Below are 22644 nucleotides of genomic sequence, written 5' to 3'. Positions count from 1 at the left end.
TTGGAGACTTAAGAGGGACATGGACTGCCAAGAGAGGAAGAGGAAGGAGCTGGAGGTAGAGCCTTGAACCTTGAGGGAGGCAGGAAAAATTTTCATTTGAGAGGCACTGCTTTAGAGGCCTTGTGCAGGGCCACTACAAGGGGATCAAATCTGCCAGGATTACGTTGGAACCCTCCCACTAACTCCTCCAGCTGTCTGTCACTCCATATTGACCAACTATAAACAGGCAGGGAGGAACCCCTTACAACACCTCTCATCTCCATGGTGCCCGAGCACCCTCGGAACTGGAGGCTGTAGTCTGACCCAAGCTGGCAGAGAACAGCTCATGATGCTGGTGAGCTCAGTGAGGTAGGAGGGTTCATTTCTTACGTGTTAACCTTTCCATTTGCTTAGCTCTTAAGCATCATTTCAGAAAGAACGGGGAAAAAGCGACTTTAATTTTACATTATACACACACATATATTAAAACAACATGTTGTCAAATTTCTGATTGAAGTCAAAGTTCCTTAAGTATTGGCAAAACAATGTGATACTTTATCGTACTCTTCATTCCCCTTCACCTGTTCTCTGTTTTAGCTGCTGATATGTGTTCAAGATGAGTGGGATGGGAGAAAACACCTCTGACCCATCCAGGGCAGAGACAAGAAAACGCAAGGAATGTACTGACCAGCTTGGACCCAGGTTAGACTATTGTTTACAGAAAAAACTGTTACCTGGTAAAGCATTGTGCATGCTTCTTCGTTATCTAAGCATTGATTTTACTCTCAATTTAAATATCGTGCTTGACTTTTCTTTCTCTTTAACAGTGAAATTTTTGTATATGTAATGGTTTAAATTTTGAACATATGGATTATTTTTTAAGGAAATTCCTCCATATACTTGTGTACTGTTCCTTGTGTATTTTACTCTTATAATCAGTTTGTTGTTATAATCTTCGAGTTTTCCATATTTTCTTTTCTATTAGGTCACAGAATGTTGTAACAAATAAATTATGTAATGAAAAGATTTGATGTTAGTTAGATGCTGAGTTCTTATTTTTCTTATTTTTTAATGACATGAAGTATTAAATCCAGTTATTGAGTTGAAAGCAAATTGTGGCTCTTCAGTGGCTGAAACAGTGCTAAAACAAGCTGTGCCTCTTGCCCTGTTGGGGTAGCATTGCTAAGCCAACTTTGCTATAGGCTAATGTGCACTATCACAACCACAAATCCATGTCCTCTGTGAATGACTGATTTCCTCAGGATGGCATCTGTATATGCAGAGTGCGGAAGGTGTAGTAAGGTTACTCATTTCAACCTCGCTTAGATTCATAAAAGATGAGGAAAAACTTTTTGCTGAGAACATTTTAAGTTGATGGTGTGTACCCTGGAACACAGTGAAACTGTGATAGACAATGAGGTTAGTATGTTTAGAAGCCTCCTAAAATATTGGGGCACAGCCCCAAAGTCCAAGGCAGGAGGAATTCAAGACCAAGCTAGGCTACATATATAGTTAGATACTATCCCAAAAGATGAGAGCGAAAAGACACAGTTCAAAAACTGTTTAGAGTATACTGCCCCTTTAGTGAAAAACAACGAATTGGAAGAGGAAGAAGCATCTGCGTTTGTGGTGTAGGGCACCAGTGATTGTTGGCACACAGTTTGGTAGATTAGAGCCATGCAGTAAGGAAGTGAGAAGAGTGTTATTTATGGTTTGTTGCCATGTTGAAGCACCACAACTGAAAGCGTTATGAAAGGAAGAGTTCATACAGCTTACCTTTCCAGAGGAACAAGGTCCATCAGGCAGGGAGGCAGGTCGGGCAGGGAGCTGAGAGCACAAACTAGAAGTGGAGCACAGGGTTCATTCTGAAAGGCACCTCCTCCTAACCCCACCTCCTCCATATCCTCACCAGTGCCAACAACTGGGGCCAGGTATTCAAAGGCCTGAGCACACGGGGAGTGCATTTCTCCTTTAAACCACAAAGAGAGCTTTTTCAGACACTAATATTTCAAATTATCTTTACAATGAAATACCAACAGCACTTCTATAGATTGTGAGCGACGCTAATGAGGTTAGGGAGGTCCTTCTAACTCCGCCTACACACAGCAGCCCTGCTGCAGGCATTTGTGCCTCAGGGTCCCCAGGACTTCTGTACACTCCACCTGCTTCTGGCTCTGCCTACTGCGAGTTCCCAGCTTTCCCTTCATGCTTTGAGCCCCCTGGGGAGAAAGCAGTTCTAGCAGCTGCGTTGTCTCATTTGGGGCCCCTGGTTATGCTAGCAAGAAGGGAAGCCCTTCCCTGTGATCTCTTAAGATCTTTGTAACCCAGTTCCCTTTCTCACCTCCTCATTTATGCTTTTCCCAGCCCAGGAAAGACTAGGGGAGGAGCCAGCATGGGAACTGGACTCTTGTAAGCCTTTCAGCCACCTTCTTCCTAAAACTGTGTTTAATAAACAAGGTGCACAGGCAGAAACGAGTCATAGAAAACCCTGACCCTCTGCCCTGCCCTGCTCTGCCCTGCAGTAATTCACTGGGTAATCTTGTGGAAATCATGGAACCCACTATAAGGGAAGAATTGTGTAAAAATCATAGCTTAATTAACTTAGGAAACTAAAACTATTATTTATACTCTAACATGAGAACCCCGGATTTACAAATTTTTAAATTAATATTACATAAATAAGTTGTTAAATGCAAAAACTAAACGACTCAAGTTTCTTCCCTTTGGTATTGTGTTGGAGGTCATTATGTGCTTAAACAAGTAATTGTATTGTTTTCAAGAGGATCTTTGGAGTTTTGTTATTCTGTCAGATTCAGATGAGAAGATTTTGCCAATTTTGATGTTTTTCGTCATCCATTAAAGATCAGCTGAACTTTTAAGATTTTTTAAAATTTGTTTGCACTCGCTGGTCATTTGGTCTGGACAGTTAACATGGAGCCCTGGGTCACTTGCACTTTGCTCCAAACTGTACTAGGACTTGATACGTTTTCTGATTGGATTGCAAACATTCTAAAGAAATAAAGATTTGTTTTATTACCTTTTATATTTATAAAAAAAGTTATTGAAATCCATGTACTCCAATTATAATTATGTTAATTAACTTTAATTCCCACCTCATAATCATATCTTAAGTAAAATTTGAATTTCTATTAACATAACCCCCCTTCCTTACCTTTTCAAAGTCCCGCTCCCTGTCTGGCAGTAAGTGCAGTGCTAGGCACAGCAATGGTAGACCACCCTGACCGAGTTGTGCGAGGCTGGGGGATGAAACACATCCGGGAACAGCCCCACACAGGACAAAGAGAATTTTTAAAAGCATCCAACCCTCTAGGACGTTTTATACCTTTGGTCTTAACTGCTTTAGTTAATGGGCAGCTTTGCTGTCTGTGTTCATGTTAGTAGTAGTTTAGCATGTTTGTCATTCTTACAGCAGCGTTCCTCAAATAATCCACATTCCTTCTTAGTCCCAAAAGGAGCACCGAGAAACGTAATCGTGAGCAGGAAAATAAGTACATAGAAGAACTGGCAGAGCTTATTTTTGCAAATTTTAATGATATCGACAACTTCAACTTCAAACCTGACAAATGTGCAATCTTAAAAGAAACCGTGAAGCAGATTCGCCAGATCAAGGAGCAAGGTAAGAGGACTTGGACAGTTTCTGTGCTTCCATGTGTGAGGTTCCTTCAGAGTCCCTTGAATCTATTTCTTAGGCCTAAATTATTGATGAGATGATGTCACATTGCGAGATGAATGCAAGTATCACTTTCAGGGGTTTATAAATAGGCTTTATATAAAATTCAGCCATTCCCTGAAGACCAAGGACGTGGAGGCGTGCCGGCGATGGAACTTTTCATCTGGTGAACTCAGCTTGGTGCCCCTGGCTCTCCCCACAGCCCCAGAGTTTTCTCAGCTTGCACAGCAAGTGATTGGCATAATTGCAAGTGAGTGGCCAGTCTGTAATCCTCAAGTAAGGACGCAGGAAGACGCGTCCTGTTTCGGTATTCAGCGTCTGTGATTAAGGCACAGTTTGCTGGCAGTGTTTCTGGACTAGAATTTCACATCCTCAATGATGAAGGCTTGAAAGGCTCTAATCCAGTAAAGATTCCTTTGTGAAGTCAAACACGTCACGTGGCAGCTTCTTCCTGTGGTTTGCTTTTTCCCTGAGATCATTTTATGCTTTTTTTTTGATATTTTTGCCTACAGAAAACAAATTAAGAAAATAATATTTTTTTTTAAAACACATTTGACTTTGTAGTGCCAAAAATAAATCCAAGGCATGTATGAACAGCCTTGGTGCTCAGGGCGGGCGCATGCTCTAAAGTGTCCACATGCTGCTTTCCTTCAGGGCTGGAGATGATTACCTCTCGAAATGCTTTTGATGCACCCTCCTGCATTTTATGTACTCGCTGAAAAAAAACAATTTCAGGAAAATAATCTTTGTCTTTATAGATGTCCGAGTCTCAAACTGTTTTCCCCTATGAATCATAAACCTTTCCTCTTAGCATAGAATCAAAGTGTCATTTTTCCATTGCTAACCATCGAACTCAGTCACACAAATATAGTACAAACATACACATTCCTAGTATTAACCCACTGAAAATGTCTTTCCATCAAAATTGTCCTGTTGTAGACAGCAAGGACCTTCTTATCTCAATATCTGTCACACACACCCCTTCCCCCCCCCTCTCTCTCCCACCCTCCCTCCATCCCTCCCTCCCTTCCTCCCTCCCCCCCCCCTCATTTTTTCCAGTTACCTTTAATCTCATTCATTTTGGATTTTTTTTTTTTAAGTTTTTTGAGGCAGGGTTTCTCTTTAGCTTTGAATCCTATCCTGGAACTAGCTCTTTTAGACCAGGCTGACCTCTAAACTCACAGAGATCCGCCTGTTTTTGCCTGCCAAATACTGGGATTGAAGGTGTGCACCACTACCGCCTGGCTCCTCCTCCTTCTTTTTTTTTGTCAGCAAATGGGTCAAACGATAATCTTAAAATAATTAGCAGACATGTTGGTTGAAGTACAACGGATTTTATTATTTTGGTTGCTGATGCCATTATAATAGAAAATATGATCTTGCTTTTTCAGGTTTCTAAAAATCTTGAATAGTTCAATTTTGTAAACATTTCATGTTGTAGTTTTATGTTTTAAAACAATCATACACATATTTTCAACCACTGTGAAGTTCTTGCACAACTTTGGTAAATCCCCCTTCCAACCAGAAAACGTGTTAAGATGTGTAATGCTGGTCCTGTGCCATGCCTTAACTACGGTGTTAATCACCAGGCATACACCACAGCCACCCAAGAAGCGGCAATTCTGTAAACACCCTGCCACATAATATTCTCAAAGCATTGCTCCTGCAATTTAAAGGCAGTGGGTTTCAAAGTGAGAAGCAAAAGTTAAATGCCAAATACACGAAGATTAAATAGCAAGAACACAAATGTTCTTTTAACTTCCCAACTAATCTAATGCTTTAAGAATAATCTTACTTTAACAATTTTTAATAATCACATCAGACAGAAGCTGGCTATGCACCAGTTTCATGGAAGGGTCCTTTGAATCTGTGAAGAAGTCTCCTCAAGTAGAATTGAGCAGTGAACACCCCTGGGGACAGGGCTGCTGGAGAAAGAGGTTCTGTTAGCTCACTCATTCAACTCCCACACTAGGATTAGTCGATGGAGTTTTCTTTCCCACATTAAACACTTTGTTTTTGAAAGCCTGGCCTAAGATCTTTGAACAGCTACTTCTTCTTCCTCTACATGGAAAATGAGAGAAAGGTAACTGGTGGTTATTAGTACCTGTTTCCCAAAGCGGCTTAAAAAATTAAAAATTAAAAAAAAAAAAAAAAAAAAAAACTAGGGCCAGAGAACTCTCTGGGGATGCATCTGTTTGGGCCATTGGCTTTCTCTGTGTAACTGACAGTCAAGCAAGGTTCCGCAGTAGCACAGAAGTCAGGCTTGAGCCCCTTGCTCTCACTGTGTCTTCTCTGTTCCAAGTTGTTCCCCCTACCAGTCAGCATAAATAAAACCCATCTACCATCTTTCCACCATAATCCAAACTTAACTTGTATTTAAGTCAGTCATACTTATCAACCTAAATAAAATTAATTAGGAATTGAGAAGAAAATATCCATGATATAATAAGCCTGCCAGGTTCAGAGAAGTCAAGCTGGGTCTCAGGTGCCATACTAAGGACGACCGAGAACACCAGGAGGGCAGGGCTCATCTTGAAGGGACTCTCCAGTGTATGTGTTGGTCTACTGTCTTGGGTCTTTCCCTCAATTCTCCTTAAACCTTGTACATCGAGGAAAGTGGAAAGGCATTTTAAAATGGCCTCAGGACAATAATTTGGAGGGAGAATCACCAAATGTTTAAATTAATAAGCATTATTTCAGAGATAAAAGTTTATGAGGCCCATCTCTTAGATGTGGTAACACTTGGAAGGCAGAGGCAGGTGGATCGCCACAAAATTAAGGTTAAAGCTTGGTTTACCTAGAGAGTTGTAGACCAGCCAGAGCCACATCATGAAGCCTTGTCTCAGAGACACCCTGGAAGCACCCTGTGGAAATAATAGGGCTTTGAGAACAAGGGTTTGAGGTTACTGGTGTGATCACCATTAAATTTGGGGTCCATTTACATTGCTGGTGTTCTGTGGACCCACATCCATAGAGCCTTAGTTATTAAAGAAGTGGGTAACAACGTGAGACTAAATTTTCTTTTGATAGGTTTTGATAGCAGCTAGTACTCACTGTATGTTGGGTACCTTGTTACTTACTTGGATTTGGCCACCTATTTAATGCTCCAACAGCCATAGACAGCAGCAGTTTCACTGTTTTCCCCTTTTCAGATGGGAAGCCTGAGGCATGGGATGGTTAATACAGCAAAATCACTTGCTCTTAAGGGAAAGAAGGGGTGAAATCCCGGCATCCTAGCCCTAAACCACCTTTGGCAATTACAACACTTCTTAGTATTGACGTATGGTGTTTCTTTGTCTTCTACTGTAGTAATGTTTCTGACTTCTTTCTAAACTTAGAAAGGGTTGTCTTTAGTGGAACATACCTACTTTCTTTAAGTAGGGGCGGGGGTTGTCTATTGCTAAATTCCATAGAATTCTACAGAATTGATTTTGGATTACTATATACATTATCATTTAATTTAGCAGAAAACTTAAATATTGTGTAGAAAATATATAGTGATTCCTATTATGTTATTAAAACTATAATCAAAGTGTAAAATGGCTAGAAAGATTGAGAATTTTAAAATTAAACCCATTTCTGCTATTTAGAGTAATGTCTACTCTGTTGCACTAAAGAAGTTACACATTTCTATTTTTTAAAGAAAACTAGGTAAAAGTGAGTTTTATTATTTGAAAATTATATTAGTCTATGGCATGGTAATGCAGACTTGTGATCATGGCCTCTTGGGAACTAAAGGCCAGGGGATTAGGAGTTGACATGTGTCACATAGCCTGGGCTATATATGAGATACTGATTTAAAAAGAAATCATTGAAATACAATGTGTTGCATTATATTTGAATTTCTTTATCAGTTAGTAGTTAATTGGTTTCAAACTTTTGTTTAAAGCAGTTTTGGTGACTATCAACAGAAATGAGGAGACGCATATCAAATATTGTGCTGATATACAAATCATTTAAATCTTTCATTATAATCAAATTAGACTAGATAAACATTAGATAAAATGTATGTTATCTAATGATAACATTTTACTCTGTGGTGCTGACATGAGAATGTGCAATTCTCGGTTGTACAAACATGAATTTTCTCTAGTAGGGTAGCATCACAAAATGAAGTAGTGTCTGGAAGCAGGGAGGGAGTAGCAGGGACTTGTTGAAGTCAGTAAAATTAAGCCAGACATAGTTGTGCGTACCCTTAATCCCAGTACTCTGGAACCATAAGCAGGCAGATCAGTGAGTTCAAGGACTGCCCATAGGCGGTGGTGGCGCACGCCTTTAATCCCAGCACTCGGGAGGCAGAGGCAGGTGGATCTCTGTGAGTTCGAGGCCAGCCTGGTCTACAAGAGCTAGTTCCAGGACGGGCACCAAAGCTACAGAGAAACACTGTCTCGAAAAACCAAAAAAAAAAAAAAAAAAAAAAAAAAAAAAAAAAAAAAGGACTGCCCATAGGGAGTTCTAGGACAACCAAGGTCCTGTTGCACAATATTTTGTTTTTAAAATTAAGCCAGCCAATTGTTAATCACAGTCATCGTTGATAACCATATATATGTGAAGGGTTGTTTAACAAGCAAAAGTAACAAAAATGACATTCAAGGTTTCTCGCTTCTCTGCTCATTGTGTTGTGCCCTAGAGGTTGTGCCTTGTGCCTTCATGTCTGAAGTTCCGTCTAGTGATGCCTGCTGTGCACCACAGTCAAGCACAATGGTGTGACATGGTCCACCATGAGGAGAATATTCCGACCACAGGACACTATAGTTTGTGATTTCTTCATGCTTGTCACTCTAGACTTAACAATGACTTCCAACTTCTTAACTGTACAGGTAGCTGGCACATGAGTAACAGCATAAAAGTTATTTGTGGATCAACAATTATATTTGTGGGTATGGTAGAACCATTATTTCTCCTGTCTTACTCAGTAATTTAAATGGAAACTAACCAACAGCCATACTCTTTCATCAGTTGTAGTCAGAGGGTAGCTACAGTACAAATATTTACCAAAAATCAATGGAAACAGTCTCTGAGAGTCAAATGGTTACATGATATTTACAATAATGAGAGTTGTATATGTTATTCTCATTTGTAAATTATGCACTTATATACCTTTATTGCCACTGAGAGGGAAATGTAGGTAAATCAAAGTGGAGGAAGTGACCTAACGGTAGCATTTACAAGCAATATGCAGAACTGTTAAACTCACACTTTTCTTCTTGTCTGCTCTCTCCCTGCCCAATGTTTAAAAAGCTCTTACTTAAAGCCAGTGCAATCAGTGTCACAGCTGTCACCAAACAACATGAACAAAACTGCTGACAAATCCCTTTCAGCATGGGGGTTGTCTGTAAGTCAGGCTTGGTGTGAAGGCTTCGCCTCATGGCTTATAGTCCATGTGATGAAACCTTAGAGTGATGGGCAAGTATCTGCTGGAAAGGCTGGGTCCGTGGGTTTGACATGCAGTTGGCGTGCACCTGAAAGTACTAAGAGTGCTGAGGCGGGTTCAGTTTTTTGGAGGGTCTGTCAAACATGACACTACAAAGACCTTGGCTTTGAGACTCACAGGAGACTGCAGTGACATGTGCTCTAACTTCCATTTTAACAGAAATCCCTTTTATACTACATACTAATTTTTCATCCTGCCAACTCTTAAAAATACTGGTGATCTTTAAGTGGTTAAAGTCAGCCAGATGCAAACCTGGACTGACAGAGAATATTATATCTAGCTTACTCCCCAAGTCTATATAATATGCCCATTTAGAGAAAAAACTTTATTAAAATCCAGTGAATCTGTTATCTCTCTTTACCAGACCACATTCAGCTTTGTTAACGACTTGGGGTCTTTATTTCAAAATCTATTACGAGGGCATAATAGTGCCTGCTTCATAAAGCCCTTGCAAAGGGTAGGCTTAAAGGTTTACCTAGCCTTTGACACATTGGATGATTTCATTGGCAGTAATTTCATACTCCACCAATTTTTGTGCCATCTATACTAGGTGGTGTCATCCAGTAAATACTTTCTTTCAAAGGCTTCCATATTGTTAAGGAAACAAGTCATTCTTATATCTTCTATATGTTATCTTGTCTTCTATATGTTATCATTTTAAGACAATACTCATCAGGTTTTTTGTCTTTTTTCCTTATAAAGCTACAGAGAAACGCTGTCTCAAAAAACATAGACTGCTTAACAGTTTCTGAGAGTCAGTCCATGATCATGGTCAGCGTGGCAGAGTGCCTGGCAGCAGTTAGGCTAACATGCATCGGCTGAAAGCTTCAATCATTCCCAATGGGCCAAAGCATAAGCACAAGAGCATGTGTGCCCATAGAGGCCCATAGCCATATTTTAATGAAAACAAAAATGCACTCAGTGGAACCTCAGATGTCCCCATCATCTCTAACAGTCTAGACATTGCTTTAAAATCTGATGTCTGACTGAGACTCAATCACTCAAGTGTAATCACCTGTAAGCACACATATACTTTGAACATACAATGCAATACACGTTATCATATCAAAATCAAGGAAACTGGACATAACGAGGAAATATTGCAAAGCAAGACCCACAGCCATTGGGCAAGTCCAAGTTCACGTGCAGGTGCAACGAGCTCAGTTGTCTCAGTCGGTGCCATTCACTGCTCCCTCGTTCATAGCCCTTCCTCTAGCTCTTCTTGACAGTCTTCACAGGGCTCCCGTGTCTCCCATATCTGGCTATCTGGGGGTCACCTTCCCAGCTTCACAAAAGGGTCTACCCTGGCCTCCCTGCAGGGACTCCTTTGCCACATGCCTGGCCTCCAGGGTTTTCTGTAGTGCTGTACATGGTCTCATAACTCCCTTCTTGTACCTTTCTTGATTCTAAATCCAGAACCAGGTGGCCAAAGCTACCAGTTCCTGCTGCTGCTTGGCTGAAACCCAGTCCATTCTCTAAATGGCAAATCTTCGATTCTTTGCTCCTTGCAGTGTTATCTACATGGTCTATTTTTTATACTTCTCTTTCTCTTTTCTCTTGCCATAGGAAGACCTAGAGAGTTGGCAGTTTTCACTCAACATACAAAGACTCTAGCTCATGATTATTTTAAAGATCAGAAACTATTGTGTTTCTTGTCTCCAAAACACAGTTAAACATAATTCTTTCAATAATTTAACCAGTGTCAACAGTTTGTCCCTGATCGCAGGTGCTAATGAACATGAAACTTTTCCCCTTGTGTTGTACATATTTTATGTTCATGCTTGCATGTGGATTCATAAAGTCTTTAACATTAGTGAGCTATGGGTAAAACTCTTGTCCTCCTTTCTTCATAGGAACCCCCCCATTATTTTATTGTCTTTCTTTTTTTTCTTTCTTTCTTTTTCTAAATATTTATTTTTTTATTGTGTATACAATATTCTGTCTGTGTGTATGCCTGCAGGCCAGAAGAGGGCACCAGACCTCATTACAGATGGTTGTGAGCCACCATGTGGTTGCTGGGAATTGAACTCAGGACCTTTGGAAGAGCAGGCAATGCTCTTAACCTCTGAGCCATCTCTCCAGTCCCCTTTATTGTCTTTCTTAAGTACATGGAAGGTTGGTTTAATAGCTTTTAGGTAAAAAAATTTTAAATCATTCAGTGTACCCTAATGTTTAGGATTTTAATACTTTAGGACGTGAACTTTCTATGAAGATATTAGCTGACTCTAGGAGAAAGTAGACTCCCTTGTTTCCATGATTGCCTTATATTAGTGTGAAAGGAAGTTAATTCTGATACCCCATTTGGGGTAGATAGATAAATAGATAGAGTGATTGACTGATTTTTGTCCAGTTATAACCACTCATTACATTAAATTTTATTCTGAAGGTATGCTACTGATTGAGGGAAAGTCAGTGATACAGAGGTATAGAGTTCTTTTCTGTGACTCTTTCAATCATTTGGGAGGAAGAGCTATTAACAGTTAGCAGTAGGACCATCAGGTGGACATGATAAAGCGAGAGCAGTCTCCATGACAAGCCTGCACCTTGTGTCAGACAAGGATTTCAGTAAGTGGGCTTGGAACAGGAACAAGCATCGTAAACAGTGCAGAGAGAAACCTGAGCAAGGCACGGGGCACACGGTGCCATGCAGTAAAGTGTACTGAGAGCAATATACTATTGAAAATAAACGTGTGAGCTGGCCATGGAGGGCAAGGCTGGGCCTCTGTCTTCAGCAGAAGTGGCTTGAGGTTGCCTCCCATGCTTTCTAGAATCTACATAGGTTCTACTAAGAATGGGCAATGGTGAGGGTTTATTGAAAGCTTGGAGGTATAGGAATACATAGCTAACAAAACATGAAATGTATTATTTACCTATAATAAATAATGAATGCTGTTTTATTAAAACAAATTTTCAAGCTGTACATGGTAGCTCGTCCCCAAAATTGAGGCTACTTAGAAAGCTGGGGCAAGAGAATTGTGATTTCAAGACACGCCTGGACTATGTAACAAGACCCTGGCTTAATAATAGTAATGAGACTGACAGTAACAACTGATTTTCGTATGTTTTCATAACATGTGAAGGGGAACTTAGAAGAACGAGGACGATATTGTAGGGGTTAGAAATGTCAGATACGGACTGGAGAGATGGCTCAGTGGTTAAGAGCATTACCTGCTCTTTCCAAGGTAGTTCAATTCCCAGCAACCACATGGTGGCTCACAACCATCTGTAATGAGGTCTGGTGCCCTCTTCTGGCCTGCAGGCATACACACAGACAGAATATTGTATACATAATAAATAAATAAACTTAAAGAATTTCCTTTAAAAAAAGGCAGGTACAAGAGTAGCAGTCAGATAGAGCCACAGTGAACTGGACAGAGGTGAGAAAGACAGCAGACAGGCCCAGAACACTCGTGTGTACACTCAATCCGTGACCTTTAAAAATATGGAATTTTAGATTACTTCCATCTTATTTGTCACTAATGACTTAATGTGGCAATTATAGGCACACATAGAAAAAAGACCGTTGGGCCCAGCCCACTCATTGCCAGCCTTCACCTCGGTTCTGACCTACCAGAGCTTTATGGTGAGGGCACACATATTTCCTGTTTATCCCAATGCTGTGCCCATCAAAGAGCTGAATCAGAATGGCATCCATTCCTGTTACCTCTGTTGCCTGAACTGAGGGTAGTGGTATCACCTTTGTGCTGCAGGGAGGGGTCCTGTGCCCAAGAGAAGAGTTCTGAACACAAGGGAAAAATCTTGTGCCCTAGGGATGGGGTCATTTCCTAATTCTCCTGCCCACCCAGTGATCCAGAGTGATCATTCTTCTATGACCCCACTGACTGTCCATGTAGCTATGATGAGTCCAGCAAAGTGTCTCTGCCCTCTGTCTCTAGCCAGCACCTTACAGCCCCCAGGCCTGAGGACAGACTGAGCTGGTCTTTCTGCCTGGAAGGCTTCCCTCTCTTTCGCTGGTGCTTAGTCGGTAGGCTGTTAGAGCACAATGACTGAACAGAGGGTGACCAGCATTGCTGCTGGCAGTGGGATCATGCTTTTGTGTCTTGTCCTCCTTACCTGGACTGCCTGTTTTCTGCTTCTGCTGTACTGTTCATTTTCAGCTTTTCATAAGGCATCTATTAATTACCTAAACAAAATAAGATCACCTACTTTGCTACCTCATGCCATTTCTGTTCAGGCTAGCCTTATTCTGATTTTGTGTTCCCCTTTTTCTTCCAATTGGTTGACCTAATTTCTTGGTAGCATCTCTTGTAGTACTAAGCATAAGGTTTGTTATGGTTTATGTAAAAAAAACATTTGTCAAATTATTCTGATGCCTAGCCTTGGGTGATGATTCATATTGGCTGTAAATTTCCGGATTCAAGTTCCTTCATTCTTGTACAAGGATTACCAATTTCAGCCTTTCATGAAAAATATTAATATTTTGGGTTTCTTCTTAGAAGCAAATTAGTGTCTTTTTAAAAAAAAGGAAAAAAAAATAAAAAAAAATAAAAACAATAAAACATTAGTGCTCTGTAGAAATTAATATTAATAGCTACTATTTTTCCAGGACTGTTTATATCTTAATAACTAAGTTCATATGAAAGCTGAGCATGATCAAGAAGGTCACAAGTTGGATGCCAACTTAGGCTACATACCTAGGCCTCTCTGATTAAAAAACAATAAATAAATTTATAATTAATTTTGTTTGCTGTTTGTTACTTTGGGACAGTATGACTATGTGGCCCTGCCTGGTCTAGAACTGTGTAGACCAGGCTGGCCTGAATTTATGGTAATCCACCTACCTCTGTCTCCAGAGTCCTGGGAATAGAAGGGTGTGCCACCATGCCAGAGTTTCTTCTTGAAGCTTTTTCGTGTGTAGACTGCCAGGAGGGCTAACTCCAGCTTGGTTCCTAGAAAATGCGACTCACATACCGTGTTCTTGCAATGGGTGTAAAGTCCCCTGAAAATTTACTTTGGTGGTTTTTCCAAAGTAGTTATTATCACTACTTCAGATCTTGATTCATTTTGGTTACAGGTTTTCTGGTGTCATGGGGGCGTTGAGTGTATTACAAGAATTGTACTTCTATTGATACTTATTGATTAGAGACTCTAGATAGCAATAAACTTCACCTGAAATTTTATCTTAATTTGATCTCTTTATTATAATAAGTATATGATAACAAGGATCATTTTTAAGTATGTAGTTCAGTGGCAGTAAGTAAATTCACATTTTTATATATATATATATATATATTTTTTTATTGAAAAAAAAAATTTTCCGCCTCCTCCCCGCCACCCATTTTCCTCCCCCTCCTCCCGCCCCTCTCCCCCTCCCCCCACTCCTCTTCTCCTCCCTCTCCAGTCCCAGGAGCAGTCAGGGTTCCCTGCCCTGTGGAAAGTCCAAGGTCCTCCCCCCTCCATCCAGATCTAGGAAGTTGAACATCCAAACTGTCTAGGCTCCCACAAAGCCAGAACCTGAAGTAGGATCAAAACCCCGTGCCATTGTCCTTGGCCTCTCGTCAGCTCTCATTGTCCGCCATGTTCAGACAGTCCAGTTTTATCCCATGCTTTTTCAGTCACAGTCCAGCTGGCCTTGGTGAGCTCCCAATAGATCGGCCCCACTGTCTCAGTGGGTGAGTGCACCCCTCGTGGTCCTGACTTCGTTGTACATGTTCTCCCTCCTTCTGCTCCTCATTAGGACCTTGGGAGCTCAGTCCGGTGCTCCAGTGTGGAATTCACATTGTTTTAAGATCGTTAGCGTGGAATAATAATTACCTGACTTTCTGTGACATACTTCATTTAACATGAAGTCCTTGAGTTTTGGCGTGCCATAACAGTTGTTACCCTCAGTGCTGCCTCCTAAGTTATAGCGAGTCAAATTACCGGTTCATAGTGTTCATAGAAGATCCTTTTGTGAAAGTCTCTTTTTGCTGATTGACTAGAGGGACGGAGCCACCTCTATCATAGGCTAGAGTCTAATAAGAGCAAAAACTGCCCATGAGAGAATAAATGGTCACTGAAAAGTTGCGCACACGGGCAAGTGTGTGTGTGTGTGTGTCTGTGTGTGTGTCTGTGTCTGTGTGTTCATTCAGGCTCAAGCCTATAGCTGCACAGCTTGAGTGCTGCTGTGTGATAAAATACATTTTGGTCTGTAATAGAGTCTAAGCCGAAAAGAAAGCTCCACCGTTTAACTGCCTTCCCCCATAGCTCATGGTGTATTAATTCCTATGTCTTTTCCCTGCTGTCTTTCATGCACATAGGAGATATGCAGAGCTTAGAGAAAATAATATGTTCAAGGGACAAGAAACTCAGTGTTTACTTCATTCTAAAGAAGATATGAATAGCATCAGACTAGCAGCTTTTAAGCATCATTATTTCCTTGCCAATCTATAATAAATTCCTGTGTCACTGTCTCGGAATGACCAGGAGCATCCTTAAACATAGTGACTTCTTATTCACTTTCATACAGAGATGGTCTCTGTGCCATGCGCTGTGATAGGCTTCAGGACCATGGAAAGAAACAGTCCCGTGGGAACACAATGTCCATCTTCCCTTTATCCTCTGCCCGATTTGCAAGCTCACCATAGTGCAGCCTGGGACTGTCATTTGGTGAGTGATGAAGCCAATACTGGGATTGAAAAAAGGAGATAGAATCACAGCAAAGTGGTGAGCGGGAGCAGGCAAGCGGGCAGACGGGCAGAAGGAAGGAAGGAAGGAATAGAACTTTTGTTTTGTTTTTAACCAAAATGAGTACACGGCAGCCTGCCATATGGGTAGTGTTTAAATAAACCCTGAGCCTACAAATCAAAATTCTCTGTGGGTAAGGGTACCTAACTATTTTTCTTAAGATTTATTTATTTTATCTTATGTGTATGAGTGCCTTGCCTACATGTGTGTCTGCTCACTGTGTGTGTGCCTGGTGCCCAAGGAGGTCAGAAGAATACCGTGGGACTAGAGTTATGTTCAGTTGTAAGAACCTATGCAGATGCTAGAAATCAAATTCGGATGCCTTACAAGAACAGCTGCTCTCCAGCCCCTAACAGTATGTTTTTATTTAGCAATATTAAGACTGTCATAGAGACATTCAAACACACAGTTCTTTGTTCCCTATTTCTTTCTCTGGGAAACTGTTGTGTTGTCTGCTCAGTGCACATGCTACCTCCAACCGTGGTGCCCTTTGGGCTTGGTGCCATCCCTGTGTGTTAATAAGGCTGATACCCAGAGCATTAGGCAGATTGAGGGCTTCAGCCTGAGAAGGGACGGAGTAGACTTCAGACCCACAGTCTCCTGGTAAGCTTTTGCACTCTCTGTTGCGTTCCAGCACAAGCCTCTGAGAATCATGGTCACGATCATGTTTGAAACTTTTCCTTGTCTTTTTGGGAGAGAAAATAGTGTTCCATAGAGAATTCCAAACAAACCAGCCAAACCACACAGGAGTTTGTTCTATGTGCATAGAGGTCATTTTACTTATACTATTGAGAACAGATTTTGATGTGACTTCACGGACTGTCTTCAGTCTTACCTCAGTGCTGTCAAGGGTCATGAGCCCCAGAGGCTGAGGAGGCATTACTGCCAGTGGCACCTCTGGGATACATTTTTAGCCCCGGTTTCTGTTCTTCCCTCCACCTTTCTTACAGGTGCTTTTGATTTCCAGGGGGTGCCTAGTGAACAAGACAATGTGATCATCCTGTCCCCAGCTGCTGCAGCTCTGATGGATGGTTAGTGTCCCTTATCTCACCTCACTCTGAGCATGGTCGCTCTGTCCTCCCGGCAGTCTTGTCTCTCTGCTTTCCAAAGGAGCCCACAGCAAGGGTACAGCGGTGCTCCCTGTCACGTCCTCTCACAGGTGACGGCTTGTGGCAGGATTGGGGTAGAGAGGAATGTGATGAGGGTATTCTGGAAGGAAGGCACAGGCTTGTGGCTGAGTGGTCGCAAATGGGTACCAGTGTTCTCGAGGTAACAGCACTTGGTGTGACGATTTAAATTTAGGGGGCATAAAGATACTGGAAACTATCGTGGCACAGTTGATCACAAAGAAAAGATATAGGACATAAAATATAATGAGATACTTTTATGACATTAAAAAAAAAAGAACTTGCCATCTCTGTGCCAGTAATGGCGCTTAAGCGGCTGGGACCCCCGCTCACTGGAGCCTCCGTCAGTGCAGGATTGCAGGCTGTTCTAGAAACAGAAACCGAATTTCAATCAGGAAACACGTAAGCATTTCAGGTAGCTATCTACAGAGACCTCAGGAGACATGTTCAAGTTGTCAAAGCTTTAGAGATTGATACACTGCTATTTCTTTTCTCAACCTGTGTAAATAACCAACTTTTATACTTGTACTAATGAGAGCCCCTTCCTCTAATTATATCAGTTTTATACCCTATGAAATGTAGATTCATCTTTATACTATATGGAAATTCTATAACTACCTGTCTGTAATTTACCTTCATCAAAAGGCAAAGGTCAGCTGCCATCATGGAGGTGGGGGTGCCATCTGGGTGGCTTACTTTGTCATATTCATTGGCTGTGTGCACACCTTGTCTCCTCTCAGCTGTGCAATGCCCCTGCAGAGGAAGTCTGCTTATTCTCTCAGTCTCATGGGAGACAGACTCAGGGGCAGGGCTGCACTTGTCTAAAGCAGCCACACAGAGAAGAGGGCTCAGATCTAAATCTCTACCCAGTTCCCACGCCCGTGTCTCTAGTGAAGGGTGGTGACCCTGTCATCCAACCCTGTTCTTGTGGCTTTGTCAGCCATTTGGGGGAAGTCATTCTGAGTGAATTGGTAAGTATGGAATTAGCTGTGGCTTAGGGTGCTCCAATTACTTAGAATATTTATTACAGAGCTCTGTTTTAAAGGGTGGTATACATGTTCAAGGCAGGTCAAGTTTTCAAATAACACCCAAGAACAAACACACACACACACGCACACGCATGATTAAAAAAAGTCCCAAGGAAGTAGAATGTTGTGTATCGGGGGAGGGGAACGTACTGATACTTGATCAAAAAAAAGTTGCAACCCAAGCTTTGTTTTAGAGTATTAGCTTTGTTCCCTTAGTTAAAGGAAGGGCTTGTCTGTGTTCGACTGAAGCTCTGTTGTCTCTTCATTTTATCTGTCCATCTTATTTGTGCAGACTCACAGCAGCTCTAGCCTTGATAAGAAGGCATATGCTCCCATTTCAAGAAGTATATCGGGGACAGTGCAGATTTTGCTGACAAAGCACTGTGATCACCCCAGTACTCATTGCCTTATTGCCCAAAAGTACAGACCTGCTTGTGAGTCCAGGATTGGGTCACTGTCTATCAGACCATAGTGTACAGTGACTTTTAAAGCGCCACCTAGAAAATGGTGTGCTAAGATTTTGGGTATTTATGCTTAGATTTTCAGTATCTGTCACAGCATGAAATGGTGCCTGCATTCTGTGTCTATGTTTCTCCTTTTTGTCACATTGTTGACAAGAAAGCCGCTACTTACCATAGTTACACAATGGAGACGTGGCTCTAGCAGCCTGCTTTCAGGACTGCTGCTCGGAGCGCCTTGGACAGGTTTAGTGTTCTGCTGAACCTGTTCATTGCACATCTGAGCGTTTTGTCCTGTGTAGATAAAGAAAAATGAAATATATAATGCCTGTCGGCATGGCACCCTCCCCATACTCCCTATTTATGGCCAATGGTGAACTTCTCCTTGGCCATTTCTGGGTATGTTTCCTCTACTTCCCTGGGCCTGAAGAGTTCTTTGTATATGCTTGTCTACACAGACAGATGTGTGCGTGTCACTAAATGAAATATACCAAATGTTATACTTAGCTTATTACATCTGATGGGGGCTAGACCTTTCATAATTGGTAATCCTCCTAAACCACTCTGAATTAAGCTTTCCTTTGATAGACCATCTTCAGTTTGAAGATGTTCTATGTCACATCAGGAAAGAAAAATAGAGGGACATTTTGTTTGAAATAGTATCAGGGAGCTTAAATTATCAGAGGTCAAAAGAAATGAAGTATTTTTGTTTCTTAGATTGTATAATGTCTGATTGAATTTGTGAGTCCATTTTTTTCCCCGCTGTCATACTTTCTTAACTAGCAAACAGTCTTCAGCCTGAGAACTGTTCTTTCCTAAGATTTATTTCTAAGCTAATAGTTTGAAAGAGGAGGTGCTTTCCATCAAAACAGTGTTTGTTTTGTTTTTTGGGGAGTGTGTGTATGTGTGTATTTCGATTCCTGGGCCTGTTTCCTAAAGTCCATTATCACCAATAAGGCTTCTACCTTGAGCATCCTTCATTATATGAGGAGTAAGTATCTACAGATACAAGCAAAATGCACACTATTTCAGAGGCAGTTCTAAGTTTACTACAGCCTCTTCTTTCTGTTATTTCAAATCTAGGTGTTATCCTGTGGGCTTTTACTTCTATTGGTGTTTGAAAGAACCCTTGTATTCTCAAAAATGGATTCATTTCCTGATGTTTATTAGTCATTGACATGAAAAAGGCCATCAACACATATATGTAATTCCTAGGAAGAAGTATTCAGACTTTCCTGAGGCCTGAAAAAATGGCTATTTCCTCCTTTCTTTCTGTTGTGGTCACCTTTCCATCTAGGCTTCCACTTGCCACACAGCACTAGTTGAGACTTTTAGGGAAGGAGCTCTCTTCCGAGTGTAAGGTCCAGACATGGGTTGTGATTTACCTGGAGACCAGTGACATCATGGATATAGTCTTGACAACAGCAGGCCTGCACATCTGGACTTATGACATTGTTTCAGTATCTGCCAGCTGTTTCCCTTCTGCTGTCTTCTTCTAATTATTCTTCTACTTCTGAGAAATTTTTTATCCGTTAGCCCACGACAAGAACCAAATTCCAGTTTTGATGGTCCCTTGTCCTCAATCAAATGTTCAACTTTCTTGTAGTTGTCCAAGGATGGTTGCCCCTAGTGAAAAGGAAAGGAGAATTTAACATGTAAAATCAGAAGGAAAGCCAGACTTTGAGGAAGTCTTCAGGCCTTGCCATGAGTTACTGTCCAGATGCTCTCTGAAATGTAAGTGGAGCTCAGTCTGGTCTTTGTCTACATGCAGTCCTTCGTCTTCAGAAGCTCCCAGTGTATGTCTCTTATTTCAGCAGACGTGTCTGTGGGCCTTCCACTTTCATAAAGACTCACCTGACTGTGGCGTTCTCAGTGTCTCCCTCTATCTTTCTGCTTTCCATCTTTCTTGATCGATTGTTTGTTTGGGTTGAGACAAGGTTCTAACCTTGGCTGGGTTGGAATTCACTGCTGTAGCCCGTACTGACCTTGAACCCACAACCCTGCTTGGGCCTCTCAGGTAGCTGGGATTACAGGCATGCCCCAGGAAGTCCAGCTTTCCTTCCTTAGGTTCTGCTGAAGGAGAGCTCCAGAGAGTCTTAGATTGCATGGAGAATTATAAAGGGCAATCTGTTTTCAAAGGCAACCCACGCTGATTTCCAGGAGTTCTTTGCCAAAAGATATTCCTAGTGGGGGCTGGGGAGTGTGGAGAAAGCCTGCAGTCTGAGAGGTGTGGAGGAATCTGTTGTCTTTCCAACTGGTCTTTTAGTATTGAAGTATATATACACATTACCTGACTGCGATGGATGTTGCAGTTTGGGATCCCTACTTTAGTGTTTTCAAAGGCTGCCAAGTTTATCTCTGATTGTTTGTTGTCTATTCTCAGCCTGTAGGACACGGCAGAGCTCTTTTCATGTATTTTAACTATGCCAATTATGAACAGTTTCATTGTTTGTTCTTCCCTTAAAATGATCTTTTGGGTGGAGGGGTGGGGATTGTATATAGATTAAGTGTGCAGACCATGTGCCTCCATGACCACGTTGGTTCTTTCTAGTGAGGCTTTAGCCACATTACCAAAGTATTCCCTAACAGACCTTTAGATCCCCGCCCTATAAACTAGTCAATCTTGAGTGCCCTTTGTCTCCTGGTGTCCTCGGATTTCCTTCCAAGAAGGAGTTGGTAGTAATAGCCCCTCTCCCATACCCTCTGGACCAGCCCTCTCAGTGTTGTCCATAGAACCCAAGAGCATCTCTCTTGAAGATCGGGATTTCAAATGTGTTCCCAGCTTCCGTATTACACAGGACGGAAGAACTAGGCACCTGTGGCTCCCCATTTTACTACTGATTTAGTGGCTCAAGCTTTTCTGAGAAAGGAGGGGTCCTATATCTCATTGCTTATGTTAGCCTTTATAGTTAAGTGAGCTGCATGTGTTTTTCTTTTTTAAATCTACAATTTATGAGTTTAACTTTGGAAATTTAAGAGACTATGTTAAATCTGTCTCTCACAAACAAAATATTACAATTTTTTTTCCGCTAAAGAAAATTATGTTCAGTAAAGTATTGTCCCAGTATTTGCTGGAACAAATTTATATGTTCAATATTATTATTGATAACTAAAGAAAAGTTACTGTTTTACTGTGACTTTAAATTTATTCGTAGAGAAACTATAGAAATGTTACAATAATAGCAATATGTCAGAATCTGATAAAATATGCTCTTATCACAGGGACATGTAATACTTTTTCCTCTCGAAGAAGCGTGTGTCTCTATAGCAGAATTACTAAACTGTCCATCCCATTTTTAAGCCTGAATAGTTTCAGATTTTGCTATAAATTTTTATCATAACACTTTGGGAGTTTCTTTTTATTTGTAATTTGTGAATAGCTTCTTTAGAGGCGTATTTTTCTAAGGTTGTAATCATACATGCAGGATAAAACTGCTTGGCACTTGTTTTCTGTAGAGCTCAGTCCACATGCAATATTTCCTAACGCCTAGCAACGCCCCTGGGAAGCAGGGGTATTTTGCAAGTGATTAGAGGTTACTTTGCTGAGTCAGCAGCACCTTACAACATTATGGTAAGCTCAAAAAAAAAATGAGGTCATGTGCTGACTTGCTCTTGGGGAAACCCTGTGTGCAACCAAATGTTTTCCTTGGCAATTGAAAGCTGACAACGGCCACTGTTCTCTTTTCTCAAAAGCATGCTGCTCACTAGTGTGACTTAAAAAGACAACAACAGCACATCTTGAGGAAGCATATCTGAGACAGTGTGTGGTTTTAGAGGCAGGTGAATTCAGGTGACAGGAGCTCAGCATCTCCTGCAGTCGAGGCTGGAAATGTGGAGAGAAAGACTGCCTCCTTTCCTGCAGGGCCTCTGACAACTGGTCTTCCCGCCCTGTCATATCTTCTTCAGCCACGTTGTCTGCCTCACCTGCAAGCTATCACCTGGCAAGCAACATTTCCAAACAGGTTTCTTCCCTGAAAACTGTCTACCTTTGCTGAGGCTACACAGGTTTCAAAATGTCATTGGTTTAGTTTTTTTTGAGTATAGATCATAGTTTTGTGTGCAGTCATCTAGAATTTGGAAGCTTAAGATTATTAAGATTCAAAGGAAGAATGCATTTGCAGATTATGCTTTTATTTCATTATTAAAATGGTTGTACTTTGTTGGGGAATCATCCGTTATGGCAAACATATGTAAAACAAAAATATCTTTTATTAATTTACTAGGGACAGCTTCATCTATG

The 22644-nt window shown here is 41.3% G+C and overlaps 1 protein-coding gene across 7 annotated transcripts in view; it reads left to right on the top strand.

Annotated features, from left to right (window-relative positions):
• Positions 1–22644, top strand: part of Ncoa2 (nuclear receptor coactivator 2) — a 221667-nt gene that overhangs the window by 136866 nt on the left and 62157 nt on the right. For all 7 annotated transcript variants that reach the window (XM_057790277.1, XM_057790276.1, XM_057790271.1 and 4 more), the window contains 2 exons: positions 577–681; positions 3444–3616. In XM_057790277.1, coding sequence (XP_057646260.1) covers positions 596–681; positions 3444–3616 — 259 coding nt within the window. In that variant the 5' untranslated portion in view covers positions 577–595. The remainder of the gene's footprint in view (positions 1–576; positions 682–3443; positions 3617–22644) is intronic.

This window comes from Chionomys nivalis, chromosome 16 (assembly GCF_950005125.1).
Source record: "Chionomys nivalis chromosome 16, mChiNiv1.1, whole genome shotgun sequence".
In the NCBI taxonomy this organism is placed as follows: domain Eukaryota; kingdom Metazoa; phylum Chordata; class Mammalia; order Rodentia; family Cricetidae; genus Chionomys; species Chionomys nivalis.
This window is presented reverse-complemented; position numbering and strand designations above follow the sequence as displayed.